This window comes from Crassostrea angulata, unplaced genomic scaffold (assembly GCF_025612915.1).
Source record: "Crassostrea angulata isolate pt1a10 unplaced genomic scaffold, ASM2561291v2 HiC_scaffold_102, whole genome shotgun sequence".
Lineage (NCBI taxonomy): Eukaryota > Metazoa > Mollusca > Bivalvia > Ostreida > Ostreidae > Magallana > Magallana angulata.
In genome coordinates, this window is record NW_026441657.1 from 317,817 (window position 1) to 330,540 (window position 12,724).

Genomic DNA, 12,724 nt, shown 5'->3' on the forward strand with positions numbered 1-12,724 from the left:
GAGAGAAGAGCTGCAATAGTTACACTTGATAAAGATCCTAAAACACTTGACGAAGCAGTTCAATACATGAATACCGCAATTACTAACCAATTATTGATCATGGAACCAAAGGAAGCTGCAGAAGAGTCACATTTGAATATAAAGATGAAATACTACTCAGCACAGATACCAAAAGAGAGAGTGAATGTTTCAAGAGTGGGGAGATAGGGCATTTTGCGAGAAATTGCTCAAAACAAGACCATACATTTTCCAGATCTAGATCACCATCACAAAGCAGATCACCCCCGCAATCATCATCAAAGTTCCAGGGAGATTTAAACTCTCACGAGCTGAGGAAATAGGCCATTCGTCAGCTCGACTTAATGAACCAAGGCCACAACCACATACCAGATTCAAATGTCAAAATTTAATAAAATCTTCAGGTTGAGGTTGAATTAAGGACAGACAAGAAATTAAGTTGGTAAACCACGGCAACTTTAATTAAATTTTGTTAGGACAGGCATATAGAAGTTGTCAGATAGGAAAATACAAGAATAAAAATTACAAAATAAAAAAAAACAAAGATGCAAATACATGTATAAGGACAAATCTAAACTTTACGAATACAATCTTGATTCAATGTTAATGAATTATCATGAAATACTTAAAATTAATTTATGTGATTTAAGTTCTGCAGTCAAAGATGTCGGATACTCTGATATCATTGTCTGATTTTATTAAGATCTTGGAACTTAATGTAGTTTGCTAATGGATAACAATAATCAAACAAATGTAGGGTTTTAACTTAAACAAATATATTTTAGGACTGAACAATCAATGTTCATTACTTTTTATTTAATCTTTGCATATATGAAACATCATACTTTTGGAGTGCTTTATTTACAGTCGGATTGTCTGATTGTGAACAGCTGTTTAATAGTGTGTTACTTAGTAATTTATTAGAAATAATACATGTAATATGTTTTAAAGTTTTACACACCAGTCCTTTTAAATATGATGGGGAGGAATGTAGTGAATATTACCATCGAGTTCGGAATTCCATGAATAACAACATAAATATATATCCATTGTAAACAAAGTTCAGTTGTTACCTGTACCTTGCCCGAGTTGGACGTAGATTTTATCCGTCAGACTTTAGAGGTTTTTAACAACTCAAACTCATATTTGTGAGTATCATTGCCAAATATATACCGTCACAACATTATAGTATATTTGTTTAAATCATGTTTGGTTTTGCTCGAGACCTGCTTTCTGTATTTTATTTGAAGTTTTATGCTCAAATTTATTAGGAAAATGTGAATTTCCGGTAAATAAGATGCATATAGGTAAAGTTTCGGTTGCTTAGCAACGGTTCGCAAGGTAATTTATAAGGATAAAAAGTTTGCACTTGACTTCTATATTCTTATTATACAAGTGTTTTCTTCTTGTAAGCAACATGAAAATTGTCCAAATTTTTAGGCCTGTGTACTATTACAACCGTAACTAGTTCTCTGCAAACAAATGAAAATATTCTCATTTTTGCTCTTTATTTTGCATTCGGAAGTAGGCCTATAGAGCGTAGGTCTGCTCAAGTGCGATTTTATCAAATGTTTTTTTCAGATAGCTATACACATTTTACTAAAAAAATTGTACCTGAGCAAGCCTGCGCTCGATGTTTCCCAGTCGAAAAACCATCGGAAAGCAACCATATTTTGGTACAAAACATCAATTTATCAAAATAGTGCAATCTTCATGACGTCATTTCTACATTATGACGTCACAGTGGTGATAAACCTTTTCACCTTTTGTTTATTTCCAAAATGATTTTAGCTATATTTCACATTATTTTTAAAACTCTTTTGTAAAATAATTTGTATACTGGGTTGCTTTTCCTGGTTGTACAGATTTTAAAATCACCGAGAATGATAGTTTCACAATCGGTGCGTAATTTACAGAGATCTTCTTCCGAGTGGTCTATAAAAGAATTTTTGGTGGGTGGGCGATAGCAAACTCCAACAATAATCTCTCTCTCCCTCTCTCTCTCCCTCTCTCTCTCCCTCTCTCTTATGACGTGCATTAAACTAGGTTCATCATTTGAAAAATTTGTTAAATTTGAGGAGAAAGAAAAAGATAATCTGGGATTTTTTATTCATGCTTCGATCCTAATCATTATGCGTGTGCACTTCCAGGCTCCTGTCCTTACCAGTCTGCTTACCATGGTGTCAACACAGTAATATTTGAATTTCATCATAAGACAATTTTTGTTGGAAAAATTTTCTCAGAGTTCGTCCTCTGCCGCAGATGCCACTTTTACAGTCAACATTATGTTTAAACGATAGAGTACTACATGTACACATGCATAAAAAGGCGAAGGCAGAAGTTGCGACGGCGAGAAGGAGAAGTTGCGAAGGAATGATAGTAGAAAAGCTACTTCCCTTCGCAACTTCGCTCTCGCCCTTGTATCTTCGCCTTTTTGCTTCTTTACCTTCACAACTTCCCACTCTCGCATTTTCGCCCTAAAGGTGAATTCGAAAGTCCGAAGGTGCGAGTAGCCCCATCGGAACACCATGCAATCGACAACGTACTGTACAATGTTGTGATGTGTGAATTTACATATGTATATTAGTGCGCTTAACTGTTGTGATACCATTCTAATGGCGTGTTGAGTAAAAGTATGTTATTCAAACATTATATTACGCAAAATTGTTTTACTGTATATTATAATATAATGATAATAATTGTCTAAGTTTGTCAAAAAGTGTTTTGTGACGAAGCGGGCGGTGTGTTGCGTTTTCTTAACGCGCAAATTGTCCTATCTGGACTTCATACCACCACCTTGCGCAACATGCTATCGTGCAGACTTACAATCCATGTTGTTAACAGAATTCTAAACCCTCCGTCGCACTGTCGCACAACTTGCAATAGCACAACCAAAAGTTTAACTTAATTGTTACAAAATAAGGAAACGTTGTGTAAAATTGTGCCTCGTACGAAATGTTGTCCGTCGGGGCTGAGATTCTTAATGGTCATATCTGAATATTATTATTTGGCGAGAAATTTTCTGATACATTTTAGAACAGATAGAAAAAAAGATTGGTTTTGCTTTGTTTTCCTGAATGACTTGACGTGTTAAGATACGTCTGTTGTAACATTTCCGGTTAAATGTAGACTGTATTACCAGTCAAATCTGAAGAGTATTGCACTATAAAACCGACGAGAATTGTCTCATAACTGTATGCTTAGACATCTCTTAAAACCAATTACTTGACCATTTTCATAAAAATATGTTATATCAAAAATTTTCTGTGGCAGATATCCTAAACTTAATTTCCCGGTATCATATTATTCATGCGATCCCATTGATGGATGTAGCTTCTACTTGTACGTTCCTGCGCGGAACTAGAGGGGGAGGGGGTCAAAAATAAAATTTCGTTAAATTACATTACAAAATTATACCATAAATATGCCTCGGAACCCCCACTCCCCCGGCAAACACAAATAACCGTCGGACCACCACCCCCTGGAAAAATATTCTGGATCCGCGCCTGACGTTGAACTACTTTCATGTTAAATACTGAAATCTGATTGGTTAAGACGCAGTTAATAATATTTACTATTACCCTCAGCGTTAGCAACGCACTTGGCAACGGGTAACATTAAAAAATATTACATGCGCGAAAATTATGCGCGTACGGTTCGCTGTAGAATTCACGTTATTCCTATATAAAACCAGTAAAATTTTCTTAAAAATTTTAAAAAAGACATTCAGTATAACAAAATAAATAGTGCCTGTCTGGGAGGGTAACAGTTGAAATTGACACCCCTCGAAAACCATTGTCAACCTCCGCTTCGCGTCGGTTGACAATGGTTTTCGAGGGGTGTCAATTTCAACTGTTACCCTCCCAAACAGGCACTATTTATATAATATCACAGACACTGTACCACATTTGTACACGTATGTATAGTATCGGTATATGAAAACTTTAATTTTGTTTTAATCAAATGAAATACTTATTTACGTCTTATGTGAAATTCCGTATAAATATTAAAGAGGGACAGTATTTCAAAACACAGTATGACCCCCCTTCCACCTATACTTATAGCTTATTAATTACATATGTACTGAATTATATCCGAATGTCTTCAATGATGAAATGATATCTAATACAGATAAGCACTAAGAAGATAGGCCAAGAAGGTGGATAAAAGCCAACAAAAGTGAATAAAAGATACTGAAAAGTAAATAAAAGACATGTAGCAACGTGAGTTAGGGGGCACGTTTTTGCAAATCACATATTATACAGAATTGTCCCTCCACTTTTCTGTAACCGTAAGAAAATGAATTGATATTAAACATAAAAAAGTATGATGTAAATCACTTTAATAAAGTTTTCAAAAGTAAATAGCAATTCTCTCCTCTCACCCACCACCCACGAATTTCTTCTTTTTTTTTTACCTAAAGATTTTTGGGAGTTTGGCTGCCCCTTCAAATTCGAAGCAACACTACGTGCCTAAAAATACTCTTTTTTCTTTTTTTATAAATAACATTTTCATCAGATTAACATTGTCAACTTTTCTTCACGTTTGTAAAAAAAAAAGACTGACTCTTTTCTAAAATCCTGCAGTTTTAATGAATTAAGATGAAAACTTAAAATTGTATTTTGCAAAGAAATGAATAGTCATTGCGTTATCTTATTCGCACTTATTCTTACTCCCTGTGACCTTTGACCTCATACACTTGTTAGACTGTTCAATCTTTATAATTTTTACCAACTTCGTCGGAATCGATGACTGTCATCAATCAATGCCCAAAAGACATTGATTGGACAAGTCTTTTATTGACATAATCTACTGACCAAATGGCCTTTCGAACCAGAAATGCTTAAAATGGTCAGCCTGTATACAGGGTTTGATGACAACATATCATCTACCCATCTATACCTATAATCCAAGTAGATTGCTCGGAGAAGATGGTCATTAAAAACGAGGATGGGTTACTTTTATCTCTAATACATGGTTTCAATTTATGAAAAGAATTTAAAAATGTTAGTCTTAACCATTTTTATCAGATCACGCAAACATTCAGACATTTTGCTCCATCCCTTTAAATCTGAAAGTAAATTTTAATACTGTGATATCTAAAATTATGGGGTCAAAAAACATAAACACCAATTAAAAAGTTGTTTAATTACTAATCATTTATTAGATATAATAACACATTATTTAAGGTATACAATGTACAACTGTGGGATTTATAGTGTACAAGAAACCAAAGTTTCTCATTCTTCAGTGATAGAAATCTCAATCGATCAAACAGCAAATAAACAACAATCAAATGTTCAACAAATACCTTCAGTTTTTCTGATTTGAGAAAAAAGTGTGTGGTTTATATTTATTTAATGAAAATGGATTAAATTTAACTCAACTTAATATAAAAGAGAGCTCAAAAAGTTTTTTACAGATATTTAATTCCACCTTTGGTGTCATTTTACTAACATTAAAATGTTTTGATTTCTTTGACCAATACCAAACAACATTTTTCTGATTTTATTCTTATAATGCACATAGTTTGTTTTGACATTAAATGCATAAATAGTCAATAAGTTGACAAAATATCACTACACTAAAACAATGAATTTGTTATTATGATGTACATGTATAAACATGATAAACAAAACAATAATATAGTTGACATGAACTAAATGGACCTACATTTTATCTACATGAATTATTATAATATGTAGTTAATTATCTTTATGCTAATACATGTATGTTTTATATATACACATAGTCAGTTTGTCAACATACAATACATATAAACAATGCTACAGTTCTGTGTAATGTTCTACACATATTGTATTTTCTTCACTTTACCTGTGTCGTACTCAGCCACAAAGAGGTTGTCTCTGGTGTCCACACATAAACCTTGTGGATTCTGTAAATGACAGTTGTTAATGTAGCGAAGGAACTGTCCGTCCTGATCCAGGATGTGAATACGGTGGTTGTTATAGGAACTGTCTACTGTCAGGATCCGACCCTGGCTGTCTGTTGTGATGCCGTATGGAATCAACGATCCCTTGGTACTAGAGGGATGACCAGTGTAGGTAAACCGGAGTTTCCCGGCCTCATTGACCACCACTACTGCACGGGATCCCCAATCTGACACACAGATATCTCGGTTTCTGTTCTCACTGATATATTTAGTGGTACCAGATGAATAGAGAGGGTGTCCTTTGTCGTCTAATTGAATACTTTGTTTCTCTGTGGAGCCAGAGTAACACACAACCTTTGTTTGTTTATAATCATCACTGTCCATGACAACCAGGAAGTCACCAGAGGAGGTACTACAGACACAGAGAGGTCTCCACCCCCGTCGTCTGATCACTGTCTGTATCTGTGTATTCTTAATTATGTTCACAGTTCTATCTCTGTAATCAGTATAAACTAGATCCCCACTCCTTGTCACTGCTATGTCCCGTGGTCTGTTCCCTGACTTGGTTTTGGCTGACGTCACTAGTTTTCCATCCAGGTTGTAGAGTCTCATCTTGCTGTGTTGACCACACGTCCATAGTTCTTCATCCATCAGGCAGGACACCCTGTATAATCTATTGGAGACTCCATACTCGGTGTTTATCTGTGTGATGATCCGTGGTACATCAATGAGCGGTCTGTCCGGGGGAGAGGACTCAGCACCGTGGGAATCCATGGTGTAGACTTGTTTTTCTGTTTTTATAGATGACGCTGACAGAGAACCAAACTGTTGATAAAGCTGTTCTTTGTTGATCTGCATAGGGGTAAAACTTGGTAAGGAGACTGTGAGTTTAGGAGACAATCTTCTGAATTCATCATTTCTGGATTTGTAGGCAGAGACAAGGCTGACATCATTAGAGTCCAGTAACGTCTTTAGTTCAGAAATGGTCTGTGTGATTTCAGAAATGGTGTTTTTAATTTCATTTTCCTGTTCATTAAGGATGGCCAGGTGTTTGGAGTCTGTTTCATTGAGATCAGATTTCAAGTTTCTGATAATAGTGTTTATTTCTCTGTGCAAGACTTCTCCATGTTTGTCAATTTCTGATGTTAATTTCTGTGAGTTTTCATTCATAGCAGATTTCTGGACTGGGATAATGGATGCAATATCTTGGTATTTAGGATAAATGGATTTCTCTAGTTCTTGTAAATCTTTTTGAATGATTTCTTTCTTGCTGTCAATTTTTTTTGTTATTTTAATAAATTTGTGGCCATGGTGTTCTTTAGAGGTAGCACATGTTGTACAAATAGGAATGTCACAATGGTCACAGTAAAGTACACTTATGTTTGAGGAATGTTTTGGACATTTCGGAGTAGATCCTCTATTTTTAAATGGCAGCACTTTGTGTTCTTTGGATTGATCAGAGAGATGTTCCCCCACACAGGCTTTACACAGATGTATGTGACAAATGTCACAATACATAGGGGGGCCCACGGTCTTACAGAGACAACACCGTAACACATCCTGGGCCCAGCGCTTGTCCATGGTCAGATACTTTTACTCATGTTCTGAAAAATAAAAAGGTTGATATATCACTTTCATAGTTTTTGTCCATTTGACTATTTATTATAAAACTTTGGTATTTTCTGAAGAAAAATGTTCTTGTTGCAAACAGGATACTTTAAAGCTTAAAAGACAGAACGAGATTTAAATTCTTTAAAATGAAAATAACTAAAATATATAATTTTAAACAGTGTGACTGATTAATTTGGATATTATATCCCAAACAGGCTATGATAACCTATTTGGGTGATTGGTCACAACCTGTTAAACTAGGTCTGAAGGACAAGTAGGACAATATCATTTAATACATAAAGCGCCGGCAAGCACTGCAAGCACTAACCCTAAACCGAAAAGAGAATTCAAACTATTGCTCCCTTTGACCTAATGAATTTTCTGTCATCAGAATTAAACCAACAATACCCCGTAAAATAAATCTTATCAGACCATGAAGAATTTAAAAATATAACAATGGAATAGAAATTAGAGGATATTATTGTTTCTTAATTATAATTGATTGATTGATTCCTTTTTTATCACTAAATATATATGGGTGAGATTTTCTTTTCTACCTGCGCTTGCCTAAAACATATATCATATATACACAAAGGGCTCTGTTGAACATCCCTGATATTACCAGTTAATATATCTTTTTGATTTTCATATACAGGTTTATAAAAGTTCAGCAATATTTGAGTAATTTAGAATTCAACAAGGGGTCCATGGGCTATATCGCTCAACTGAGAACAATAGCCAAAAAAAAGCTTTAGACCGTCTTAAAAGTATGGAATACAAATGTCTAGACAACTTTGAAGAGTATATCTACATTTTCAAAGACTTTTAAACTTTTCTTCAACATATTCTCAGGTTAAACAATGAGCTTAATTTGTTTATTAGTTTTTAAGAATAAGCCTTTTTTAAATTCTCTTAATAATTCAATGTAAAAATTCAACTACTTAGGCCCCATCCTACCCTCTGAGGATCATGATTTGTACAAACCCATAGGCTAGTATTGCCTGCTGTTCAATCAAGATTCATTTATATACTTATATGTATATTTTTGAATAAAATATTTCTTAAACTAAGATTTCTCTCATTATATTCCTATGAAATAATTTGAACCCCAACCGTATTGTTGTTCCACCCTACTTCAGAGGTTATTGATTTGAACAAACCTGAATTTACACTACCTTAAGATGCTTCCACACAAGTTACAGCTTTACTGACCAATTGGTTTTTGAGAAGATTTTTCTCCATGTATTCCCAAGTAAAAATTCAACCCTCCTCTAGTCGCCCAACACTACCCCAAAGGATCATGACTTAAAAACTTGAATCTACACTACCATAAGATGCTTTCCCACAAGTTACAGCTTTTCTGGCTAATTGTTTTTTGAGAAGAAGATTTTTCTTTATATATTCCTATTTAATAATTTGAACCCCAACCCTACTTCTGAGGATCATGATTTGAACAAACTTGAATCTACACTACCTTGAAGATGCTTCCACACAAGTTACAGCTTTTCTGGCCAATTGGTTTTTGAGAAGAAGATTTCTCTCTTATGGGAACATATTAGATTGGATTGAAAATTATCTTACTGACCGCGAACAAAAAGTATTGTTAGAAGGATATTCCTCTACTAAATAATGTATAAATGCTGGTGTTCCTCAAGGCTCTATACTTGGTCCATTTCTTTTTTTGGTATATATTAATGATATCACTCTTAATCTTGAAAATCAAATTCGGTTTTTTGCAGATGATACTTCTCTTTTTGTAATTGCAAAACAATAACCCTGTAGATAAAATAAAATCTAAATTATACAACCATGGACAAAGAAATTTAAATATACTTCATTGCCAGTTAAGAAATTTTTCAAGTAGCCTTGTATAATCATACTTTAGTTGAATCATCAAAATGTTTAAGATGTGGGTACTCCTATGAAGATTCATTTCATTTTTTAATTCATTGTCAATTTTATAATACTCAGAGAAACTCTCTGTTTAGATACATGAGTGATCATGACATACCAATAGATATTAAATTTTACTACATGGTTATGATTGCTTATATCTAGCAGAAAATATATCATTTTTTGACCAAGTTCATCAATTTATAAAAAACAGTAAAAGATTTTAAAATGTAAATTAACAATGAGTAACACTGTGTTAAATGTACTTTACACATATTAATTACTGAGCCTATTATACTATAACTAGTACTATATATGTGTATATATATATATATCTATTTTCTCTTTTGTTCTTTTGTCTATCATTATATTGTTATTTATCTATACCCTTTATTACTATATTCTTTATAAGTTAGTAAATGTCCATGTAAATCTTTGGAAAGTATATACTATTTGTATTATAAATATTTATACCTTGATCTCAGATGGAGAGAACTAATATAGGCTAGTATTGCCTGTTGTTCAATCAAGATTCATTTATATACTTATATGTATATTTTTGAATAAAATATTTCTTAAACTAAGATTTCTCTCATTATATTCCTATGAAATAATTTGAACCCAAACCCTATTGTTGCCCCACCCTACTTCAGAGGTTATTGATTTGAACAAACTTGAATTTACACTACTTGAAGATAATTCCACATAAGTTACAGCTTTTCTCGCCAATTGGTTTTTGAGAAGATTTTTCTCTATGTATTCCTAAGTAGAAATTCAACCATCCTCTAGTCGGCCGACACTACCCCAAGGGAGTGTGATTTAAAAAATTAAATCTACACTACCTGAAGGTGCTTTCCCACAAGTTACAGCTTTTCAGACTGATAGGTTTTTGAAAATTAGATTTTTCTTTATATATTCCTATGTAAAAATTTGAACCCCCATCGTTACCCCAACCCTAATAGGGCTATCCCCGGGTTAATGAAAAAAATATTTTTCAAAAATACCAACAAATTTTCAATAATTCAAAATTATTTCCCTTTATAATGGATGTACATGTGGCCTAATGGAAATGTAAAAAGTTTACAACAACAACAGACAAAGGCCAAATTTTTATCAGAAAAAAACTAAACTGACAATACTGGCAAACTAACGATTCTCGCTAAGGACCATTTCTCGCCAGCGCATTGTACGTCATTAATGCACTGGCGATAAAAGCCTACTTGGCGAGAATTGGTTGCACGCCAGTAGAGATAAAACACTACATAATGAAGGTTTAAATTATCAACTTAATCAGATAGTCATGATAATTGTAGCATGTATTGATAAGCACAGTTTACAATTTACGAACCTATTCACCTCACAATAAAAATGGCGACAGTGTGGTTTTTACTCTTCCTTGTTAGGTTTCCTGTATAAAATCATGTGATTGGGTAGTTTCAATAAAACACAAAATCAAACATTCCAGGTAACTCTAAGAATTGTACTAGTTTTAATGTTCGACAAGTTGAAACATCTTTAAAATTATTTTATCAGATCACATGATGACCGGATGATTTTAATTTAGTATCATGATATGCTAGCCAATAGATATGAAGCTAGATAATTTGGAAGGACAGCAACAGTTTAAAGCAATATGAGCTGCATTTTTCATGTTGAATTTTTTTACTAAAATGTTCTTTTCTACTAAAATGACAAAAATATCATGGTTTTTAAATTTCTGTTAGCCATATTTTTCTGGAGAAGGCTGTTAAGAAGGCTTATGTGGACAAAATTGAATTATTGTCTTCCTGTACAAAAATTGATTTGCTATATATTCCTTAGAAGAAAAATATTTACTTTGACAGAAATTGACGATGTTTTCAAATCTTATTTATCATAAAAGTTTAAGTTATATGCAGACCTATCATACTAGCAGGTTTTAGCAGCAAAATAAAATTCTAAAAAATACAGCTTATATTGCTTTATCTTGTTTAACGATTCCCTCAACACTACTCATAAGAATGCGGAGCTGCTATTAATATTGCCAACTCTATTATAGCATTAGATTAAAATCTTCAACAATCCAAAATAACATTAATACGTTTAATTAACAAACTACGCACCTTACAAAGGCCTTCAACTGAAAATGGCGACAATATCCAAGTTTACTCTTCCTGGTCAAACAGTGTCTGCCAGCTTACATCCATCTCGGTCGGCAGCCTGTATAAAATCACGATTGGTTTAATTAAAACACAAAACCAAACATTCCGAGTAGATGCAATACAATGTGTATTTTACTTATTAACAATTTTTAATTGTCATTGATTCCATGACTAATTAAAATTAGTCATGGACTCATTGACAATTAAAAATTGTTAATTAGTTTTCAATTTCCTTATTCGTATTCATAGAATTTAAATAATTTAGATTATATCACAAATACGGATAAAATCAAAATAATGACACAAATCTAATTTAAATAGAATTTCTTTTGCTTGTGAGCACCATGTGCTGTTGTTATGATAACTCCACAGGAAAACCTTTTTCGTAAGACGGTCACCATCCATTTTGATTACTCTTTTCCATCTCTTTAACATGCATATCCAGAGCCTCTGTGTCGGTGCTTACCATCCTACTTCACTATTTAATGTAATTGCCGGTGTAACGAAGAATATTGACCCGGGTTGAAAATTGACCCGGGATCATTTTTCAACATTGAATATTGACCCGGGGGGGGGGGGGGTCATTTAACAACGTTGAAAATTGAGACCAAAGTCATCAAATTTATACCCGGGTCATTTTTGAGACGGTATTAGAAAGATTGTTTTTAACTCGAATGACCTCGACACGTTGAAAATTGATCCTGTTGAGAAGTGATCCCAACCTCAGAGTTTTGATCTGAACTGGAACTTACTCTACACGGTTTAAATGTACAATCATGCACATATCTGAAAGTTTCAGTTTTAAAATATTCATACTTTCCGATACATATGCGGTCGTGGCTGATTTCTTTTAGGTTGATGTGTCCGATTAATCATTTAATTTTGAGAAAATATGATATCCATTTATCTTAAAATACTTTGTACATAATTAAAGCTAAGAAGGTGACAGTTTGCTTCGGAATGGAACAGGCGAGTCGGGCTAGGATACTTTTTGACATAGAATTGCTTTTCATTCCCTCGTGTGACAGAATTTAAACTTGTCATAATCTCTGATAAATACATCTAACAAATATATTGCCCGTTATCGTTACTTTTTAGGCAATCCAACAGAGCTCTATTCGACAAGCACCTGACGTTGTATATTTTTCTAATAATTGAAAATATATAA

General features: G+C 33.6%; 1 protein-coding gene across 1 annotated transcript; it reads right to left on the reverse strand.

The window, feature by feature from the left end:
- Positions 1–5,177: 5,177 nt before the first annotated feature.
- On the reverse strand, positions 5,178–11,701 carry LOC128169157 (E3 ubiquitin-protein ligase TRIM71-like). The gene is made up of 2 exons (XM_052835321.1): positions 11,518–11,701; positions 5,178–7,515 (listed from the first exon to the last, which is right to left on the reverse strand). Exon 2 carries the CDS (start codon positions 7,490–7,492, stop codon positions 5,825–5,827), a length of 1,668 nt encoding a protein of 555 aa, XP_052691281.1. The 5' UTR covers positions 7,493–7,515; positions 11,518–11,701; the 3' UTR covers positions 5,178–5,824.
- Positions 11,702–12,724: the final 1,023 nt, after the last annotated feature.

Bases quoted from the DNA above. Each gene is read 5' to 3' on its own strand.
- LOC128169157 (XM_052835321.1), bottom strand. From the start codon at position 7,492: ATGGACAAGCGCTGGGCCCAGGATGTGTTACGGTGTTGTCTCTGTAAG.